At 43.4% G+C, this 21,575-nt stretch overlaps 1 protein-coding gene and 1 pseudogene across 2 annotated transcripts; one reads left to right on the forward strand and one right to left on the reverse strand.

Moving 5' to 3' along the window:
• Positions 1-1,187: 1,187 nt before the first annotated feature.
• Positions 1,188-5,228, reverse strand: LOC147193432 (uncharacterized; annotated as a pseudogene). Its single transcript, XR_015102992.1, has 2 exons — positions 4,738-5,228; positions 1,188-2,648 (listed from the first exon to the last, which is right to left on the reverse strand). The product of XR_015102992.1 is annotated as an uncharacterized LOC147193432 (transcript).
• LOC147193433 (uncharacterized) lies at positions 5,100-13,355 on the forward strand. Its single transcript, XM_086130476.1, is given in 4 exon segments — positions 5,100-5,835; positions 7,134-7,325; positions 8,080-9,905; positions 9,907-13,355. Coding segments are annotated over 4 exon segments (2,100 nt in total). The 5' UTR covers positions 5,100-5,804; the 3' UTR covers positions 9,958-13,355.
• Positions 13,356-21,575: the final 8,220 nt, after the last annotated feature.

A 21,575-nucleotide genomic window follows, 5' to 3' on the forward strand; every position in this document is an offset into this window, starting at 1 on the left:
TGGCTCTCATCTCCTGTCCCATGTAAATCCGCTTCAATTCCAGGCCGCGAATCCCAGTTCAAAATACACAGCTGCGCTCTGCGCTTACGCTCCATTCTTCTCACCGTCAGCTCCTCAAGCCATGCATCCATCCAGCCGCAGAATGTCCAACAGCACCGACCTTTCCGCTGAAAAAAGCGGGGCTGTGAAAATGCTGCCCATTACAGGCGCAAAACACATTCGCCTTGGGACTGTCCGGCAACGACAGTCAAATGGCGCTGACATTCCTCCCAATCAAAATCAGTGCTGGTACATGCGTGCTGCCGAGAAGGCGCAACCACCTAGCACAGATTCTTCTACTTTGATGAATGTCGTGGCCAAAAATGTTGAAAACATTCCACATCAGGTCCACACGACGTAACAACACCACCATGTGACAAAACAAAAGACAAAAACAACAAAAAAAAACGCAAGGCCCTTGAAGAGCACTTGCTGACGGCTGCCTACTCGGGCGCCATCTTGGAAATTTAGACTCACATTTACACTTTACTCCCTTCTCGATGTCGCTTCCAAGTTTGCCAAATCAATCATTCATTAATTCATACATGTGGACATCACTAGAACATTGCACAAAGTACATGCATTGCTTCAAGTAATCTAGCACCAGTGCTAATTCTCAACACTTGTCCACATGAGGCTTTGAGGACACAAATACGTCAAAAAGATTAGATAAAAGATTTTACAGAGAATTAAATTGTACAAATTTTTGTAAATAATTACAGTAAATATTCATTCATCTTCCAAACCACTCCATCCTCACTAGGGTCACGGGGGTGCTGGAGCCTATCCCAGCTATCTTCGGGCAGCAGGTGGGGGACACCCCGAATTGGTAGCCAGCCAATCGCAGGGCACACAGAGACGAACAACCATGCACGCCCTCACTCACACCTCGGGACAATTTAGAGTGATCAATCAGCCTGCCATGCATGTTTTTGGAATGTGGGAGGAAACCGGAGTACCCGGAGAAAACCCACGCAGGCCCGGTGAGAACATGCAAACTCCACACAGGGAGGCGGGAGCTGGAATCGAACCCGGTACCTCTGCACTGTGAAGTCGACGTGCTAACCACTGGACTACCGGGCCACCCTACAGTAAATATGTTCAGTTTTAAACAGTAACACTTTCATTTGCAGCTACATGTTGATTGCTTTTTTAACCGACACAATTGTGTCTCTTGACCTTCCGAGTGAATCTTCGGCCACAATCTGGGCAGGCAAAAGGTTTCTCACCAGTGTGGATTCTTGTGTGGCAACTTAAGTGTCCCTTCTGAGTGAATCTTTGATCACAAACGGGGCAAGCAAAAGGTTTCTCACCGGTGTGGGTTCTTGTGTGGTAAATTAAGTGTCCCTTCCGAGAGAATCTTTGGCCACAAACTGAGCACGAAAAAGGTTTCTCACCAGTGTGAGTTCTTTGGTGATCATTTAAGCTTCCCTTCAGAGAGAATCTTTTGTCACAAACTGAGCAGGCAAAGGGTTTCTCACCAGTGTGGGTTCTTGTATGACTTATTAAGTGTCCCTTCCAAGAGAATCTTTGGCCACAGTCCATGCAGGCAAAAGGTTTCTCACCAGTGTGTGTTCTCATGTGATAAATTAAGTGTCCCTTCAGAGAGAAACTTTGGCCACAATCTGAACAGGGAAAAGGCTTTTCACCAGTGTGTGTTCTTGTGTGTATTTTTAAGCTTCCCTTCTCAGAAAATCTTTGCCCACAAACTAAGCAGGAAAAAGGTTTCTCACCAGTGTGGGTTCTTCTGTGCATTGTCAAGCTACCCCTCTGAGAAAAACATTGGCCACAAACCGAGCAGACAAAAGGTTTCTCACCAGTGTGTGTTCTTATGTGCATTGTTAAGCTCCCTTTCCGAGAGAAACTTTGGCCACAAAGTGAGCACACAAAAGGTTTCTCACCAGTGTGGGTTCTTGAGTGTATTTTTAAGGTTCCCTTCTCAGAGAATCTTTGTCCACAAACTGAGCAGACAAACGATTTCTCACCAGTATGTATACTTGTGTGACGTTTTAAGCTTCCCTTCTGAGAGAATGTTTGGCCACATTCTGAGCAGGCAAAAGGTTTCTCACCGGTGTGAATTCTCATGTGCCGCGTCAAATGGCTCTTATATGCATAAACTTTCCCACACTGAGGACACTTCCAGTGTTTGTTGTCAGTGTGAAATGTCATCTCATCTTCAGAATTGTTATTATCATGATTATCATCATCAGCAGGAGTGTGTGACATTTCGTCATTATCCGATAGTGGAGCCAAGAGGCCATCTGCTTGTGATCCACGATAGTGGTCTCCATCACCTTCTGTTGTCATGTGTTGAGATGAGCTACTGCTTGGAGGCTCGACCCATCCGCTCTCCTCACTTTGGCCATCTTCATACTTCACAGGGATACCAGCCGATGGCAGCGTGCAGCTTGCCGCCTCCTCCTCTTTGATGTAGGGGAGCCCTTCTCCATCCTCTTTTATCCAATGGTGGTCCGCTACCTCCTCTTTTTTAAAGTAAATAATTTTTTGTACTGCTTCCTCAAAGTAGGAACGCTCTTTGTCCTCCTCTTTCGCTTTAACACGAAGGGACTCTGGCCCCTGCCACTCGAGACGAACATCTTCACTGATGTCTGCAAGATAAGAAGACAAACACACATTGTACTATGGTTTGGATTTATAATGACAGTCCTTTGACAACCTAGAGGCAAGCTACTGTTTGGCATTAGCAAATATACTTACTTACTAATAGATTTTGAAGGGGGGGGGGGCAATTCCAATTTCAAAATAAAAGCCGGATGTCCCCCCGATCCACTTTTTACTCACATCTGTTTATCCTCACAAGGGTCGCGGGCGTGCTGGAGCCTATCCCACTTGTTTTCGATGAATAGGTGGGGCGCACCCTGAACTGGTTCCCAGCCAATCACAGGGCACACATAGACGAACAACCATCTGCGCTCATAAACACACCTCAGAACAATTGAGAGCGTTCCATTAACCTACCATGCATGTTTTTGGGATTGGAGGGAACTGGAGTACCCAGAGAAAACCCACGCAGACACTGGGAGAACATAAAAACTCCACACAAGAAGGATTGAACCTTACACCTCTGCACTGTGAGGCTGACGTGCTAACCAGTCAACCACCGTGTGGCCCTTGACTTAAATCTTTAATTATATAACCTTGTCGTTGTATTAGTTGAAATAGTTTTAAGGTTTCTTTTTTTTTTTTAATCAGAAAATTGTATTTTTACTGATGAAGAAAAAAAACTGGGACAGGGCTGACAGTTTCGGCCGTCTCTTCAGCCTTCGCCTGAGCTGTCAATGTCATGGTTTCCTTGTGACATGCTTAAAAAACAGCTAACCGGGTCGGTAAACCTTAAAAGACTGCGAACGAACTCCCTACCGCCATCGTTAAAGCAATATTTTAACAGATAAAACTTATACCACCAAGAGAAGAACTTTTTTTTTAACAATATCTCATTGTACAACTCATTTTCAAGGAATGTCTAATGTGTACATTGTAATGCAGTGTAACGTGTGATGTAGTTTCCTGTACATTCACGCTCCTGGTTCAAGCAGTGTCGCCGTAAACGCTTATTTGTGGAGACTCAACTGCAAAGCAGTATTTTTATGCAGCTACATTAACCTTTAATAGTTGTCCATAGAATGTAGTCATAGCTAAATCATGCTCTCTTGGACTGTAGGCATTACAGTTGACGATCCGTTTTTTTTTGGCTGGATCATTCTGTCATAGGGCATTTTTTTTTTTACTTGCCTGTGAAGTGCAATGCTGAGCAGGTCGGCGCTGGTAAACACTGACGCTAGCAAGTCCTATACATGTACTTGTAAACCACGTATCCAACCGACATCCGACAGCATTCATGCCGGGGATTGGGGTTTGCTTTAATTTTTTTTGCAATCTATATTTTATTGAGTGTGATGGCCATTGATATTGATAATGTGTCGATCGCGATATATATACTGATATCGAATTATCACACAGCCCTCGCGGCGCATGTATATGTATGAACAATCATTGTGGCGACTGGCTTGATTTGTTTTCCTGACAGGAGGCTGGCCTGAGCCCACTTGTAACGTACTGTTGCCACCAACATAAGCACATCCATAATCTTGCTCAATTGCTCAGGATGCTCCAAAAAGATATTCAGTTATATAGACTGTCATTGTATGGTATGGCTCCAGTCACTGGCGTTTGCTGCTAACAGCGAGTGCTCAGCATAAGAGGGCAAGAGCCGTCAGACGACTTTTGTAAGCAGATTCAAACCGAAAAATGAAAGTGAACACTCACCTTCGATGCTGACACTCTGACACAGTTGCAGCTTGATCAAATTAGGCTTACTAAACTGTGCTGTTTTAGCAGGCAAAAGTGCAAATGGGTTCTGAGGTCATTTCGTCCCAAACCCCCAAATCTCACCTTCTAATATTCATTTCTGTGTTTGTATGAATGAACGTATCCATTGTGAGCGCTTTGAGTGTGTTCCAGAAAAGCATGTAAATCTGATGCATGATTGTGATTAATCAAAGCAAAAATGGGAACAAGATTTGTCCCTTAAGAGAAACCGCAGCTGTTTGCCCTTTCACCCAAAACGGGTTGCTGTGGTTGCGAGGAACGCAGATTAGATTCCATCAGAATAGAAACACAGAAATGTTGTTTACAAGAAAAAAATGGGAAACAGGTGAAATGTAGAAGTGACTCAACCTGCACTGTGAATCACATTTCTTGGCTGCATCCTCCAACCGTCGTCCAGCAGTTGACATTGTCTGTCGTTGTCCTTGTTTGTATCACAAAGATCCTCCTCGTAATGTGTCGTCCTTCTTGTGCACATTTTTACACAACAATCACAACACTTAACGCTCACACTTAATGCCAGTTTTGCAACATGTTGACCACAAACGCGTCTCTTTGTTGGCGGCTAGCAAGCTAAAATAAACTACGCTAAGCTATACCAGGCCGAAAAGCTTCAACGTGCACCAAGACAATTTAAATTGGACACGAAGATTTCGCGAAAGATGTTTTGGTTAAGTAAAGTGTGAATTGGGCGTACTGAGTCGAAACTTCAGTACCCCCGTTACTAATTCATGAAAAAAATATTGGTCGTTTCGTGAAAAGGACAAACGAATGCACAGGTAGCGCTGCAAAAAACAATTTACGGCAACGTCCCTTGGACAAACTTCACTGTCACGAAAATTATTCAAGGGTATGAACAACAGGAAACTTGTGACTGCGTACATAAACAAACAAACTGATCCAAGACTACAATCGTCCGTATGTGAGGTTTTTGGAATATTTAAATTGCAATTTACTCGTGCAACATAAAAGGTTTGTCCAAGTCCCGTGGCCGTACTACATCATCGGCTGCCTTCACCTCCGCTCATTTATTTACCACTCGCTTTTCGCTGAACATTTTTTCTTGAATCCATTGCCGATGTACACGTACACGTTGGAATATTCTATGCGTTACTTCCATCACTACTTTACTGGACAAAACAATATCCATTAAATCTTCGATTTTAGTTAAAGTCATCCCGTCTTGGTGCACGTTGAAGTTTCTCGGCCGAGCGTTATCTTATTTTAGCTTAGTTTGCTAGCCGCTCACAAAGAGACGCGTTTGTGGTCAACATATCGCCAAGCAGAGATCAAGTGTGACCGTAAAGTGTTGTGATGTGAACGTGTGTGCAAGAAGGACTGCTGAGTGCGAGGAGGAACTTTGTGGAGCAAAACAGGACAACGAAAGACAACGTCAACTATCGGACGCCGTTTGCAGAATGAAGCCAAGAACTGTGCTTCACAGAGCAGGTTGGGTCACTTCTTACTCTCACTTTTGTTTCAAGGAAAATACATAAAGGATCTTTAACGATATTCCTGTGATTTCTGACGAAAAATTGACAATAGCCAGGGGCGCACATATTAATTTTGCTGTTATTCTCAAGGGGCACCAGAGGTTGACGCCACTGTAGCAAGAGTACAGCAACGTGAAAATTGTGAATCTGAATGGTTGGAAATCACAGCTTTGGTTTACACTGTACACGGTGGGTCCTAGGCCAATGCTGTTGATTTTGATGGTTGAGTACATGATTGCGTTTGTGTGTGTGTGTTCATATGCTTGCACATGCTCGATCATGGGAGGTTGGTCGCTCTAAAAGTCTATCTTTGGGCAAAAAAGTGTCTGCGTGTGGGTGGGTGGTTATGTGCGTGTGTGCGTGTGTGTGGGTGGGTGGCTCTTTACGGTAACACAGTAAAAAAAATTGGCTCTTAGTCTCTGACTATTTGATTTAAAAAAAAAAGACAAAAAAGTAAATTACACCTATAAAGGGTCTTTGCAGCCTTGGGGCACTGGCATGCCTCCAACAAATTTATTTTTTTGACAAGCCTGATGTATGTGTACATTCTGATGAATTTTCACACATTTTTAGACCCTCACCAGTGGTTCCTTCTTGTGGTTTCTTCATCTCCTCCGAAATGGGGTTTTGAGTTTTTCCCATGCCCCAGTTTGATGTGTAGGGTTCGGCGGCATGGGCGGCATAGTCTTTGTCACCAATATTTTTGCAACTGTGTATCTGTGAAGTCCTTGGAGACTCTTTTGTGAGTAAGGGCAATATAAATAAAAGTACCTTGATTCAACTTTGCTCTTGCATTTGCTGTAGACACAATATCTGTTCACAAAATAGATTGAAAACAAAGTGTCTTGTGTGCCATTCACTGCTCGCGAAAAACCCCCCCAATACAGTAGAATACAATACAATACAGTACTGTATATCATTATATAGCACCTTCACAATAGCTACAGCTGTAACAAAGTGTCTTCTAGACCCTTTAGCATAAAAACAACAATAATACAACAGAACACACAAAATCACAATTGCAATTTTTTGGGGGAAAAGATCACAATTAAGTTAGTTCTCCATCATCATTAAGACTTATTTGACAATTGATTCCTTGTCAATTAATTATTGCTTGACTGAGCCACAAAATGTGAATTTTGATTCGCAATTCGCAATTCTAATTCATGTAATTCGAGTCTCATTACAGAACATTAAAGTCAACACATGAGAATTGCTTTGAGCAAACCATGAGTGTCCTCATGTGTCTTGCAGATGTCAATGAACACCTTTGTCTGGAGCAGCAGGAACCAGAGGCCCCTCACATGAGACGCGGCTCCTTCCCAATAAAAAAAGAGGAGCATGAACAGCATCCTCACAGCGAGGAGGAGGAAAAAGGACACCCCGGCGTCAAAGAGGAAGAGGCAGACATCACCAAGCTATCATCGACCGAAGACCAAGGTCAAAGTGAGAAAAGCAATGTAGCGAAGCCTCCAAGCAGAAGCTCAAGTCAGTGCTATAAATCTGAAGGTAGAGCTGGCCAGTTCATTGAAATGTAATCGTGACTTCGATTTTGTCTTCTCTCAATCATAAGAAACCTTCCGCTTGCAAGAATCATCATGTTGCACAAAGTGCTTAGAGAAGGCAACTACAATTTAATATGATATTTTTTGCATGCGTCCAAGGACTTTGGCTCGCACACGATCAAGCCTCAGATTGTCAAAACGTTGATTCCAGGAATGGTCACAAGCCTGTGGTCAATCAGGTAGCGGCCATCTTCATTATGCTTACATTACGCCACACACTGAAAATGGCTCCACAGCAACTGGCCCCTAATTATTGATGGCTTTGCAAGATAAAACAACCACTACATTCTTAACATGGGGACATACGCAGTGGGAAAACACACACACACACACACACACACACACAAACCTCAGCCTCAAGTCTGATAGTCGATTTTACACATTTGTCATTATGACAAACCTTTGTCACCGGTCTTTCAATAACATTTGTTTTTGTCTTAATGCGGACAGATAAACCACAGTAGCCTCATTGGGTAGATCATTTTGCTAATAAATAACTACACCTTTTTATTGGAACAGCCTTAAGCTCCAATGCACCTTGAGTTTAAATATAAACAATAGTGTGCAAATTCAAAGTTTAAACTTGAGAATTGACACGATCAAACATTTTCTGTTTATCTTCATGTGTCTTGAAGACATCAGTGAAGATGTTGGTCCTGGGCGGCAGGAGCCACAGTCTGCCCACATTAAGGAGGAAGTGAAGGATGAAGAGCCACCACACATTAAAGAAAAGGGGGAGCCTGACCCACCTCTCATTAAAAAGGAGAAGGAGCCCACTCGCATCAAAACGGAGGAGGAGGAAAAGCATCACAACACAGAGGAGGATGACGGAAAGCCTCCCTACATCAAAGCAGAAGAGGAGGAGTGTATCTGCAAGTTTCCATCGACTGGTGGCCCTTTGAAGAGTAAAGATGAAGGTCAAAGTGAAGCGAGCGGAGGGCCTCCATGCAGCAACATCTCAAGTCAACACATGAGAACAGAAGGTGATGGAGGCCACTGTGGAGGGTCATGGGTGGACGGCCACTTAGCTCCCCGATCAGATAGTGACGGGACAACGTCACACTCTCATACTGATGTTGAACCGCCTGAAGGTGATATGACAAGTGAAACTGCCAAACGCTGGAAATGTTCTCAGTGCCGGAAAACCTATGTTTATAAGAGCTGTTTGACGAGTCATGTGATTAGCCACACTGGTGAGAAGCCTTTTTCCTGCTCAGATTGTGGCCAAAGATTTTCTCACACGGTAACTTTAAAGAGTCACCAAAGAACACACGCTAAGGAGAAACCTTTTGTCTGCTCAGTTTGTGGTCAAAGATTCTCTCTGAAGGGACAATTGATAGAACACACAATAACACACAGTCGTGAGAAACCTTTTCCCTGCTCAGTTTGCAACAAAAGATTCTCTGATAGGAAAACAGTAAAAATACACACAAGAACCCACGCTGGTGAAAACCCTTTTGCCTGCTCACTTTGTGGCCAAAGATTCTCTCAGAAGGGAAGCCTAGGACGACACGCAAGAACTCACACTGGTGAGAAACCGTTTTCCTGCTCACTTTGTGGCAAAACATTCTATCGGAAGCAAAGCTTAAAAATTCACAAAAGAACCCACAATGTTGGGAAACAATTTGTCTGTTCAATTTGTGGCCAAACATTCACTGTTAAAGGACACTTAAAAATACACAGAAAAACACACACTGGTGAGAACCCTTATGCTTGCTCAGTTTGTGGCCAAAGACTTTCCATAAAGAGTCACTTGACAGAACACACAAGAGCACACTCTAGAGAGAAACCTTTTCCCTGCTCAGTTTGTGGCAAAGGTTTCTATGATAAGACACACTTAAGAACACACACGAAAACACACTGTCGTGAGAAACCTTTTGTCTGCTCAGTTTGTGGCAAAAGACTCTCAAATAAGGCAAGTTTAAAAATTCACACAAGAACCCACACTGGTGAGAAACCATTTGTCTGCTCGGTTTGTGGCCAAAGATTCTCTGTTAAAGGACACTTGACCGAACACACAAGAACACACACTAGGGAGAAACCTTTTTTCTGCTCAGTTTGTGACAAAGCATTTGCCCGGAGGCAAAGCTTAAAACATCACACAAGAACCCACACTGGTGAGAAACTTTTTATCTGCTCACTTTGTGGCAAAAGATTCTCCCGAAAGGAAAGCTTAAAACGTCACACAAGAACCCACACCGGTGAGAAACCGTATTTCTGCTCAATTTGTCGACAAAGATTCTCGATCAAGGGACAATTGACGGAACATATAACCAAACACTCTGGTGAGAAACCTTTTGCCTGTTCAGTTTGTGGTCAAAGATTTTCTCGTCAGACAGACTTAAAGACACACATGAGAAAGCACACTGGTGAGAGACCTTTTTCCTGCTCAGTTTGCGGCAAAAGATTCTCTCGGAAAGGAACCCTGTTACGACACACAAGAACCCACACTGGTGAGAAACCCTTTGCCTGTTCAGTTTGTGGCCAAAAATTCTCTTGGACGTATCAGGTGAAGAATCACAAGTGTGTTGGTGAGACAAGCAGTCATCAATGAAGATCTCCTCTGATCTGAGCAGTCTTCATTACTTCTACTCCAAGGATGACTGAATTCTATTTACTTTCTTAGGGGTGAAGGCTGAACTTTTGTTTTCCGTCACTGCAGTGGAAAGCTCAGAGGTTTGTTGTCATGAATTTGAAAGTATTGTGAGTTGTCATCAGAGTTTTATTCGTTCTGTGTTTTCACTCTAGTACAGGGGTGTCCAAACTCGGTCCTGGAGGGCCGTTGTCCTGCCCGTTTTCCAGCTCTCCAAGCTGTAACACACCTGATTCAAATGATCAGCTCATCAATCAACTCTGAAACAGCATTAACACATTCCTGATTATTTGAATCAGGTGTGTTGCTCTTGGGAGAGCTGGAAAACAGGCAGGACAGCGGCCCTCCAGGACCGAGTTTGGACACCACTGCTCTAGTTCATCAAAATGTCTTTTGGCAAATGTCAGATGCGCCTTTGTGTTCTTTTTGGACAGCAGTGCTTTTCACCTGGGAGATATCCCATGGATACCATTTTTGGCCAGTGCCTTTCTTATGGTAGAGTTGTGAACACTGACCTGAACTGAGGCCAGCGAGGTCTAGAGTTCTTTGGGTGTTGTTCTAGGTTCTTTTGCAACCTCCTGGATGAGTCATCGTTGCACTCCTGGAGTAATTTTAGCTGGTCCCCAACTCCTGGGAATGTTTGCCACTGTTCCCAGTTTTATCCATTTGTGGATAATGGCTCTGACAGCAGTTTGCTGAAGTCTCAGAGTCTTGGAAATTGATTTGTAACTTTTTCCAGACTCATATATTTAAATAACTTTTTCGAGCCAACTTCACTTTGTCTTACAGATTCTATTTCTGTAATTTCTTGATTCAACAAATGTGGAGCAAGGGTGTTGCTTGTAAAATTGAACTCAGCTTTCCCAAAACTGTCGTTATTCACTGTTACTTTATGATTTAACAAGGGGGCAATTACTTTTTCACAGAGGGTCAGAAAGGTTTGGGGGATTTTTTGTGTTTAATAAATTAAATTGGCATTTAGAAGCTACATTTTGTATTTCTGGGTAGTTTCTGTGTGATATTATTATTGGTTTGATTAGCTAAAACCTTTGTATGTGATACATATGCAAAGAACACAGAAATCAGGAAGGGGGCAAATGCCATTTCATATGTATGTATGTACAGTATGTGTATGTATTTTTTTTTTTTTTGCCCCTTCGGTGAACCACCACTATTCCCACAGGACTGCTGCTCCACTGGAGTAGTCACTGAAATGGCTGGAGACAGAGGCGTGTGTACGATATGATTGACAGACCCCGTTGGCCATACCTTATGTCTGTTGCGCAGTCTCTGATTGGTTGGATTTTAATCATTCAAAATTAAATTTGAGGCACAAGATCGGGCCACAGATGGATGACATTTCGAAAGATAGTTTGAAGAACACGCTACCATCAGGTAATATGATGTTTTAACTGATGACAAACGTTTGATTGTTTTTTTAAAATTATCTACGATATCTAACTCCACTATGATCTACGTGGAGTTCTCTATCTCGTGACACCGAGGCACTTGGATGCTCTACCACCAGGCCATTTACCTGAAATGTGTTGATTCTGTTCAGCCACACACAAAAGCAGAAGGGATCTCGGTAAGAAGATGGCTCTGCCACTGATGTGAAGCTTTTTTTAATTAGGGGTTAGAGCAGGGGTGTCAAACTCATTTCACATTGTGGGCCACATACGGACTCGGTAGATGTCAAGTGGGCCAAACCATTAACATTACACCATAATGTGCTGAATCACCAAAATATCATTGCTTTCCTTTGTTTTGGTCTCAAGAATCATTGATTGGCGCTTTCATATCATTTGCTGCGTTGGGTCTATCTCGGTGACGGACTGAGACTGCTGTTTTCTTGCCCCGATCAAAACAATGTCTTCTACTGTGATCAAAACGGTGTGCCCCCTACTGGGTAATCCACTAATTGTATTTTATTTAAAATATTCATTCTGTGTCTTTAATGCATTTTTTTCACTTTTAAATGATCCCATAGGCCGGATTGAACCTCCATGGGGGCCGGTTCCGGCCCACGGGCCGTATGTTTGACACACCAGAATAGCACCAAGAAGCGTTCTGAAGTTGAGATAGAAAATAAAGTCAATGGTAACTGTTCTGACCTCGCCACGTCCCCGCTGCGCTTAGACAGACAGATAACTCCTTCAATGACCAAACCCGTTGATGTTTCTTGCAATTTATTCACCATAGAGGCGAGTCAAGAAGGTGTCAAACTGTAACACACAAACATAAAAACACTTACACGTCGCAAAATAAAACGTGGCAAAACAATGTGCCCCACTTGCCTGACACATGACGAACGCGTGACTACGTTAGTGTTGATAACGTTCACGAGCTAATGCGCTAATCGCTGTACATAAATGCTAACCGAAAACAGTTGCAACGTGCCTCAAATGTAAATTCACAGTGAACACACCCCACTAATTAATAATATATACTGTTGTCCGTTTAGATGGGGATTTTGTGTTATAATAAATTTCATTTTTATGACAAAATTCCTTTTCTGTGTCTGCTGTTTCGGGGATCCACTTACCTCTAGTTGTTGTGCACGAAGCGATTATTCTGTCACTTCGGGCTCAACGTGACAGAATACTCCGGCCACCATGGATCCCGCAGACATAGAAAGGATTTTGTCCGCTCTATCCCGTCAAGAGCAACAGATGAGTCAGCAGGGCCAGGCCATTACGGAACTCCGCGGCGCGGTTTCCATGCTGGCTCACGGGTTCGATGACTACGAACCCCGTATTATACGCCTAGAGGAGCGGAGAGCACCTCCCCCGGTGGTTCAACATAACCCCACAGAGGCACCTCTCTCTCCCCCTACGTTTAGTAGGGAATCGATGCTTCCACACCCTCCACGTTACGGGGGAGAGCACGGTCAGTGCGGGCACTTTCTCCATCAGTGCTCGCTCATTTTCGATCAGCAACCGTCCGCTTATGCTAGTGATGACGCGAAGGTTGCATATATAATGAGCCTATTGACAGGTCAGGCAGCATCATGGGCAATGGCGGTGAGCGAAGCAAGACCGAGCCTCCGGTCTTCCTTCCCCGGCTTCGTGGCTGCGCTTCGTCAGGTGTTCCACCATCCCGTACGGGGAAGAGAGGCTGAGGACCGGCTACTCGAGCTCCACCAAGGGAGGCAATCCGTGGCGGACTACTCGATCGAGTTTTGGATCTTGGCCGCCCAGAGTGGCTATGACGATCGGGCGCTGTGTGGGTTGTTTCGTCGCGAACACCCTACTCAAAGATGAACTGGTGACCCGCGACAACAGTTCCAATCGGATAAAATAAATGTCGTAATTAGTAGATCTTTGTGAGTTTTTTTCGCCGCCATCTCAAACTTTCATCCGCGCGATTCCTCAGTTTTCGGACTAAAATAGCAACCCGTATGCGCACATAACGTTATCTGTTCCGTCCCCCCCCCCCTCCCCCTCCCCCCCAACACTGAAAACAAAACAAAACGAAAGTAAATTAGAAGAAACACACTCCCACACCACACCACAAACGAACAATACAGACACAGTGAAATCACGTTGATCACACAGGAGAGACTTGATCGCATACAGTTAACTCATGTGCGGTGACTTTTATGGTTAAATGATTTTTCGGTACCGTCAAAATGACACCACGGAAACGACACGCTTCTGGTAACGATCGTTTCCGTGAAATCCTCAGGCCTGCCGTAGTTTTTGTTGTTGTTTTGACTGAGAAATTTCCTTGCGTCCCAAAAACGCACATTATTTGGATCTGTGCGTCCCGCGGGAAAAATTATGCGTCTAGGACGCGGGACGCAGAGGTAATGAGATGGCTGGGAGATATTCATCCTGGTGGTCGAAACTAAAGGTTGCAGGTAGGATTTGGGCCTAGTCTCAACTCCAGCAGCAAGTGAATGCATAGGACTGCATCTGTTGAAGTCTGTTTACAAACAATCAAAGACTTTAGAATGCCACTTTTCTTTTGTCTTTTGATCTGCCTCAATAATAATAATAACAATAATAATAAAAATACATTTCATTTGTAAGCGCCTTTCACAACACTCAAGGACACTATACAACCAAGAGTAAATAATAAAACCACAGATAAAATATCAACAAAGAAGAGAAAGATCTAAGGTGGATATGCAAGTCTGAATAGGTGGGTTTTGAAAGTGGAAAGAGAGTCTATATTACGAATATTGGGTGGAAGTGAGTTCCAGAGTTTGGGGGCAGAGCGGCTGAAGGCTCTGCACCCCATTGTACTGAGACGGGCAGAGGGTAGAGAGAGGTGGAGGGAGGACGAGGACCTGAGTGATAACAATAATGTAATGAATTTAAAATGAAAATAGGGGTTTTCTCAGCCCTTTTTACATGAGATTAAAATATAGATTAATTAGATCAATTAATTACAAATTATAATTAATTAATCTCACAATGTTTTAATCGCTTGACAGCACTATTAAAATCATCAACCAAGTCTAAATATCAGATGAATTCCAACCGAGTAAACATACAACACATTTTTTTAAATGGAGACTGTATTTATGTTTGCCACTTCAATTTTTTAATTTGTCCTTGCTTAAGACACTCATTACAACATCACCAAAACAGGATATGAAAATAAAATAATTTAACATCACAAAAATTTCCAAGCAATTCAGTCTCCACTTGTCTTCTTGTATCAGTTACTACTTGGGTCCTTGTACATCCATGTGATGGGTGAATGATGTATCGTTTTCGGTTCGAAACTGGCATCGCCGACAACATGATTTTGGGATCATCAACTTTCATGCCAGCAAGCCCAATGCTACTGTGGACAGGTCACACTACCCAGACCCGAGCTAGTTCAAAGAGCAAACGCTACACGCCAAGCTAATTTGGGCCGCACAATTACTTTTTGCACATAACGGATCCTCTCCTTTAAGTAATGTCAGCAACGGGAATCGAACCGGGAACTTTGAAAAGATGAAAAAGCCTCATACATCATATTCGACTTTTTCACTTCCAGAGATTGATCACCATTCCCGAGAGTCGGCCCTCCCGGTAATGGGCTTATTGTCAGACGGGGCAAAAGAGAGAGAAAAGCGAACCAGCAATGAGGCGGAGCGGCGCTTCCCCTCTACCCCCCCCCCCCCCCCCCCATCCTCCGTATGGCGGACTGACCGCTGAGAGTGTCACGTTTGCGAGGTGGTGGTGGACCCCAAAAAGCAGGCAGGAGAGAGGAGCAGGGTGTATTTGAAGAAGTGTATTGATAAAACACAGAAAACTAAATCCTAAGCAAACAAAGTCCAAAGTAGCAAACAAAAATCATGACTGAAGATAAAACATAACAGCAACCAAAACATGACTGAAACAAACCTGATTGCAGCAAACAAACATGACAGTAGCCAAGAGCAAACAATGACCCGACACGGAGTGTTCGGGCTGGGAGTCCTTTTAAAGCCCTAATTCCCTATGACCAACAGGTGTGCAGCTGCCGGGGGAGCCCTACGGTGCCACCTGTTGGTCCCTAAACCGAATCATGACAGAGAGAGAATCGCCTATGTTCTTTATTAACTCATTCAGTACCAGCCAATTCTAGACCAAGTCTGAAAAGACGTTTAAAAACGTCTTTGGGAGTGAATGAGTTAATGATAAGAATAATAATAAACTGTTTTTGCGAAGCCAACCGGTCTTCATCCGTTCCGTCTGTCCCCGACGAGTAACTGCTATCTTCAGAGTCGGAGAAATATGCGAACGCTTCGTTTTTACGGCAGCTCACTCTCATCATATTTTACGCTGATGCTATTGGTATCACACCTAGGTTAAGGTTTAATCACCGTTGTTACAGTCATTCAGCTTTGTTAGGGTGGGTATTGATATGTTTGGGCATAACCTAAAACCGGAGTAAAACACAATTCTTCGTTCTTTCGTATCGATGGAATTTTATGGAGGCCCTGATGGTAGAGCCTACCGGCGTTCACACTTTTTTAGATGGAGGGTGTGATGGTGACGCTTTTAATATCATAAGAGAGGACACGGGCTTAAGTGTATTATCAACAGGTTTTTAATATTCATTCTTACATGATGCAAACCAGCCAGTCGCTGAGATTTCACAACAGTAATCACGAACATCAAAAAATTTATTATTGAGTACATTTATCCAGGTCATCTCAAGATAATAAAAACAATTTAGGTTATAGGCGAAAGGGTTAAAGGATAGGTAAAAGAGATTATTGAAGGATATAAATGATAGATAGGTGGTCTCAAAGAATTATAATAGAGTAAAGAAAAATAATAAGAGGAAAATAATATTTAAAATAATAAATCATCGAATAAATGCGGTTCTAATACTTTTTGCTTTTGTCTATCATCGGTGCGCCTTTCGCAGATTGATCAGGTCCCGAAATGCTCCCGAGGTGCAACTTGCCTAATCCTTGAAGGTTGTTAAAAATCTTTTAGTCTTAACCGACAACGTTATCTTTATCAGCATGATTTTTATATTGCAATTTCCGGAGTACGCTATTTATCTCGTGGGTCATGCCTTCTTATCATTCTGTGATGGCTTCAGTCGAGCTCGTTCTTGTAAGGAATTTTACAAGACTCCACAAAAATAGGTCTCCCGTTTGCAGTAAAAATGCACTGCATCGGATAAAATCTCTGTAAGAATCCAATACGGGGGTCATCTTGGTAAATCCAATTCGAGTAAAAATCAAAGAGGGAGAGATCCGCCATAAAAGCGAAACTAAGGAGTAATTTTTAGGGAAGTTCAAAAGGGGAGAAAAAGGGAGAAAAAGGAGAACTCGGCGGAGGAAGCCTCCCGGGCGCCGGAGCGCGGATGTCAAAAAGGGGAAGTTCCTCCGGAGACCGAGCGCTATTCAGAGGGCTCGCCTCGCCCTTCAGCCCTTCTGCTCTGCGATTTTGCAATCTATCCCTTTTTATCAGCTCTGGCCCCCACGGAGGGGGCCACCTCTGACCAAAAGTCACATGTTGTTCTCGAATGTTCTGTCCCTGGTTATAATGTATACAGTATACATAAACATGTTGCTTACACTTCTCTCCTGTAGGCACTAGGCATTAAACATTAACTTCTGTTGCACATCATATGCCATTACTTGGAGAGAAAGCAATAGTAACAAGGTAATATTCTTCACTCAAAGCGGTTTCAAAAGCATTTCTTAAGCATTTAATTAATATCTTCGTTCCAATATAATGCCATCTTACTATGACTGGAAAAATAAAAAGAATGATAAAAAGGAAAGGAAAGGAATGCATTGTTCCCTTAACCTCTCTTCATGCTTGGCTAACTCCTTATGAGTTACCGAATTCTGCAATTAATTTGTAAGGCTTTCCACGGAGCATTGACTTTGGAATCCGCTCTTAACCGATACTGTATTTTATTAATTTGAAACTTATTGTTCAGGATTTGTGGAGCTGGCGCTCACTGTCTTTTGGTTCACTCTGTTCCCCTCTAGCGTTCGAATTAGGAATTTGTCCCAGGACTTTAAACCATTCCAATTCCCTTCCCTCGATTTTGTGCTTAACTCATCGCTTGACGAGGCACGTTACCCCGACAGAAACTAATCCTTGCCTTTCCTAACAGGTAGCACAATCACTAAAAGGTTCCCCTTTTAGTGATTGTTATCGCTAGTTATCGCATGCTTAGCGATAACTGCATGCTAAGTTATCGCTAAGCATGCAGAGACACACACAGAGCAAGAAGAGAGAACATGGTGAGGAGAAGCTAATGCTAGTCATGAATGTGCAATGCACAGTCTGTAAAACACACAAAGGACTTCTGAGGTGTGCAGGAGACTTTTCACAGATGTCTGGGTGGAACTTCATTAGGGTTTGAACAGAAAATGAGTACAGTCATACCTCGGTTTTCGACCATAATCCGTTCAAGAAGGCTGTTCGAAAACCGATTTGTTCGAAAACCAAAACACGCGCTTTATTGATGTTATTTAAAAAATCTTTATTGAACGCGTCTGCTCACAATGGAACGCTACACAAGGAAGCGTCACTTCCTCGTGTAAGGAAGGCGAGAGGAGTCAAGTGGTGCATTCATGTGCGCTCAGTTTGGTCGAGAACCGATTTTCGGTCGTAATCCAAGGCATAAAAAACTCGAAAGTTTTGGTCGAAAACTGATTTGGTCGAGAACAGAGACGTTCGAAAACCGAGGTTTGACTGTATTACAATTAATAAGTCTATCCAGATAAAATTTAACAACCACTCCAATAGTTAGCACACAGAAATGAAGAGCTTTTTGGTGGCACTTCTGACACTTTTAATGGGAAATTTTTACCTCTCGCTTTGAAATTATCTGCCAGAAGCGTTTCGAGACGATAAAACCACCCCCCACCCCCCACACACACAAATTTTGAAGCAGTGCATATTTGGCCCAATCGTAGGCTAACACCAAGGCAGGAATGGAACAGATTGTTACCAGTCTACGAAACATTGGTCGGACCATGAACAATGTTTTGTGGTGGGGGTTTTTTGTTTTTGTTTTTGTTTTTAAAGCAACGTTCAAGCATATAAAATCCGATTGCACTTGTCGCTTGGTCACTTAGGGCTAAATCCTGTGAAACAATACATGCAAGCTTTAAGGTGTATAGTTAGGCATACACTTAGGCGTAGAAAAAAAAGTAGTGTTTCGGGTAACCCGACCGACCGAGAATTTCTACGTCGAAAAAATACTTTACGGTCCGCATTTTTTTCAAACCCTCTACATTTTTGTGTAGGTTTACATCGGTGCAAACTCTCGCGATATTCACGTTGAGCGCATGCGTCGTTTGCCCTGTCGTCTGTCAACAACATTGAAACATGGCGGCGGCCGCGATCTCCGATGACATGTTTAAACCGCGTTTTGTGTGTTACAGTCGCATGCTCGCACCGTAATGTTAAGCAAATAGCATCCATTGATGTATCAAAAAAATTCAGCGAACTATTTGATGAACACTACGGGCCGAGTAAAAACCGAGGGCGGAGGAGGACGGCGGCGGAGGCAGCCGTTTTTTCTACGCCTTATGAACTATCAAACAAAACTGCTCCTCATTCGGTCGCCTTTTATTTATTCATTTTTTTGACTTGATTCTCATGCATGCGCAGATGAGATCTTCAAGTGGTTTATGAAACATTGTTATTTTCATTTAAAGCTTCTTGATTTCTACATTTATTGCCAGCACACTTGTGTTGCTTGACCTGAACATTCTGAGAGAATCTTAGGTCACAAACTGAGCAAGCAAAAGGTTTCTCAGCAGTGTGAGTTCTTGAATGTTTTTGTAAGTCTCGTTGACAAGAGAATCTGTGACCACAAACTGAGCAGGTAAAAAGCTTCTCACCAGTGTGCTTCCTTGTGTGACTAATTAAGTGTCCCTTCTGATTGAATTTCTCACCACACACCAAGCAGGCAAAAGGTTTCTCACCCATGTGTTTGGATTGGATTGGATAAACTTTATTGTCAAATGTATTGTATGTATGTGTGTGTGTGTTCTTGTGTGTACTTTTAAGCTTGTCTTATGAGAGAATCTTTGACCACAAACTGAGCAGGAAAATGGTTTTTCACCAGTGTGGGTTCTTGTGAGTGTTTTTAAAGTTAATAATAATAATAATAATAATACATTTTATTTGAAACCGCTTTTCATCACACTCAAAGACTCCTTTACAAGAGCTTAAAACACAGGATAAAAATGTGCACTTAAAACAAGCATGCATAATTTACAAAAGCACATTTAGATGAACAAAAAGCAAAATAGGTAAAAGAGATTAAAAGGTGTTAAAAGCATTATAGGTGTCTTTAAACTCATAAAGATGAGTTTTAAGAGATGATTTCAAGATTGGAGGTCAGTACAGTTGCCGATGTGTTGTGGTAGAGCGTTCCAGAGGGTGGGGGCGGCGACAGAGAAGGCTCGGTCCCCCCAGGTTTTGAGCTTGGTCACGGACGGGGATGGCGAGGAGGTTTGTGTTTGAGGAGCGGAGATTGCGGGAACCAGTGTATTAGTAAAGAAGGTCGGAAAGATAGGAGGGGCCCTGATTGTGAAGGGCTTTATAGGTGAGTAGGAGCAGTTTAAATTTAATACGCTGGGGAACGGGGAGCCAGTGGAGGTTTTTAAGGACGGGGGTGATGTGATCACGAGTGCGGGTGTGGGTGAGTAGGCGGGCGGTGGCATTCTGGATGTACTGTAGTTTATTGAGGAGTTTGGAGGTTGTACCGTAGAGAATGCTATTGCAGTAGTCAAGGCGGGAGGTAATGAAGGCGTGGATGAGGGTTTGAGCAGCGTTGAAAGAAAGTGAAGGGCGGATGTTTTTGAGGTGGAAGAAAGCAGTTTTGGTGATTTGGGTGATGTGTTGGTCGAAAGAGAGATTATTATCAAAAAGGACACAGAGGTTGCGACAGTGAGAGGAGGGGGACAGGGTGCAATTGTCAATAGTGAGGTTAAAGTTGGAGGTTGTTTGGGTGAGGGACCGAGGACCGATTATAAGCAGTTGAGATTTAGTACAGTTAAGAGTGAGAAAGTTTGTTTGCATCCAGGATTTGATATCTGAAAGACAGTTAGACAGGGTGGAGTCAGTTGTTGGGGTACATGATTTGGTGGATATGTACAATTGGACGTCATCAGCGTAGCAGTGGAACTGGAGACCATGATGACGAATGATTTGGCCGAGGGGTAGAAGGTAGAGAATGAAGAGAAGAGGACCAAGCACAGAACCCTGGGGAACACCTTGGGACAGTGGGGCAGTGTTGTGAGGTGTAGGCGAGGAGATGAACAGTTAAACCGGATTTTTTATAGAGTCTTTCTAGCTGGCGTTTTCGGGTTTTAAGTTTGGGGAGTTCTAAGGTGTACCAGGGGGCTGAGCGAGTGAAGGAGACAGATTTGGTTTTGATGGGGGAGAGTTGATTGAGACAGGAGGAGAGAGTGCTTTTGTAGTAGTTGGTGAGAACAGTGCGGTCATGGGACAGTGGAGGAGGTAGTATGGACAGGTGGTTGAGGACGGAGGTAGAAAAGTCAGTTGGGGAAACGGATTTGAGGTTTCTGAATGATACGGTGCGTTTTTCCTTGGGAATGGGGGTAGGGAGGTGGAGGTCCAGAGTGATAGCCAGGTGATCGGAAATGTTGAGGTTGGTGCTAGAGAGTTTTTCAATGGTGAGACCGGTGGAATAAACCAAGTCCAGAGTGTGACCGTGGGTGTGGGTGGGGAAGTTGACATGTTGAATGAAGTTAAGGCAGTCCAAAAGGTCAAGAAATTCAGAGGCATGTTTGCAGTTGGTGTTGTCCATATGGAAGTTAAAGTCGCCAAGGAGCAGAGTGAAAGGTGAGATAGGTGAGAGCTGTGTGACAAAATCGGAGAAGTCAGATAAAAATGATGGGTTGAATTTTGGGGGACGGTAAATGACAGCAATGACCAGGGGGGAGGGACCAGGGAATTTGAAGGTGATATGTTCAAAGGACTCAGTGGGTGAGGTGGATATAGAGCTGATTTTAAACTCTGTTTTATGGACTGATGCCACCCCACCACCTTGGCTGGTGAGGCGAGGCTTGTCGATGAAGGTGTAACCGGGTGGGGTGGC

This window comes from Hippocampus guttulatus, chromosome 15, assembly GCF_054856545.1.
Source record: "Hippocampus guttulatus isolate MCC_2025c chromosome 15, RoL_Hgut_1.0, whole genome shotgun sequence".
NCBI lineage: Eukaryota > Metazoa > Chordata > Actinopteri > Syngnathiformes > Syngnathidae > Hippocampus > Hippocampus guttulatus.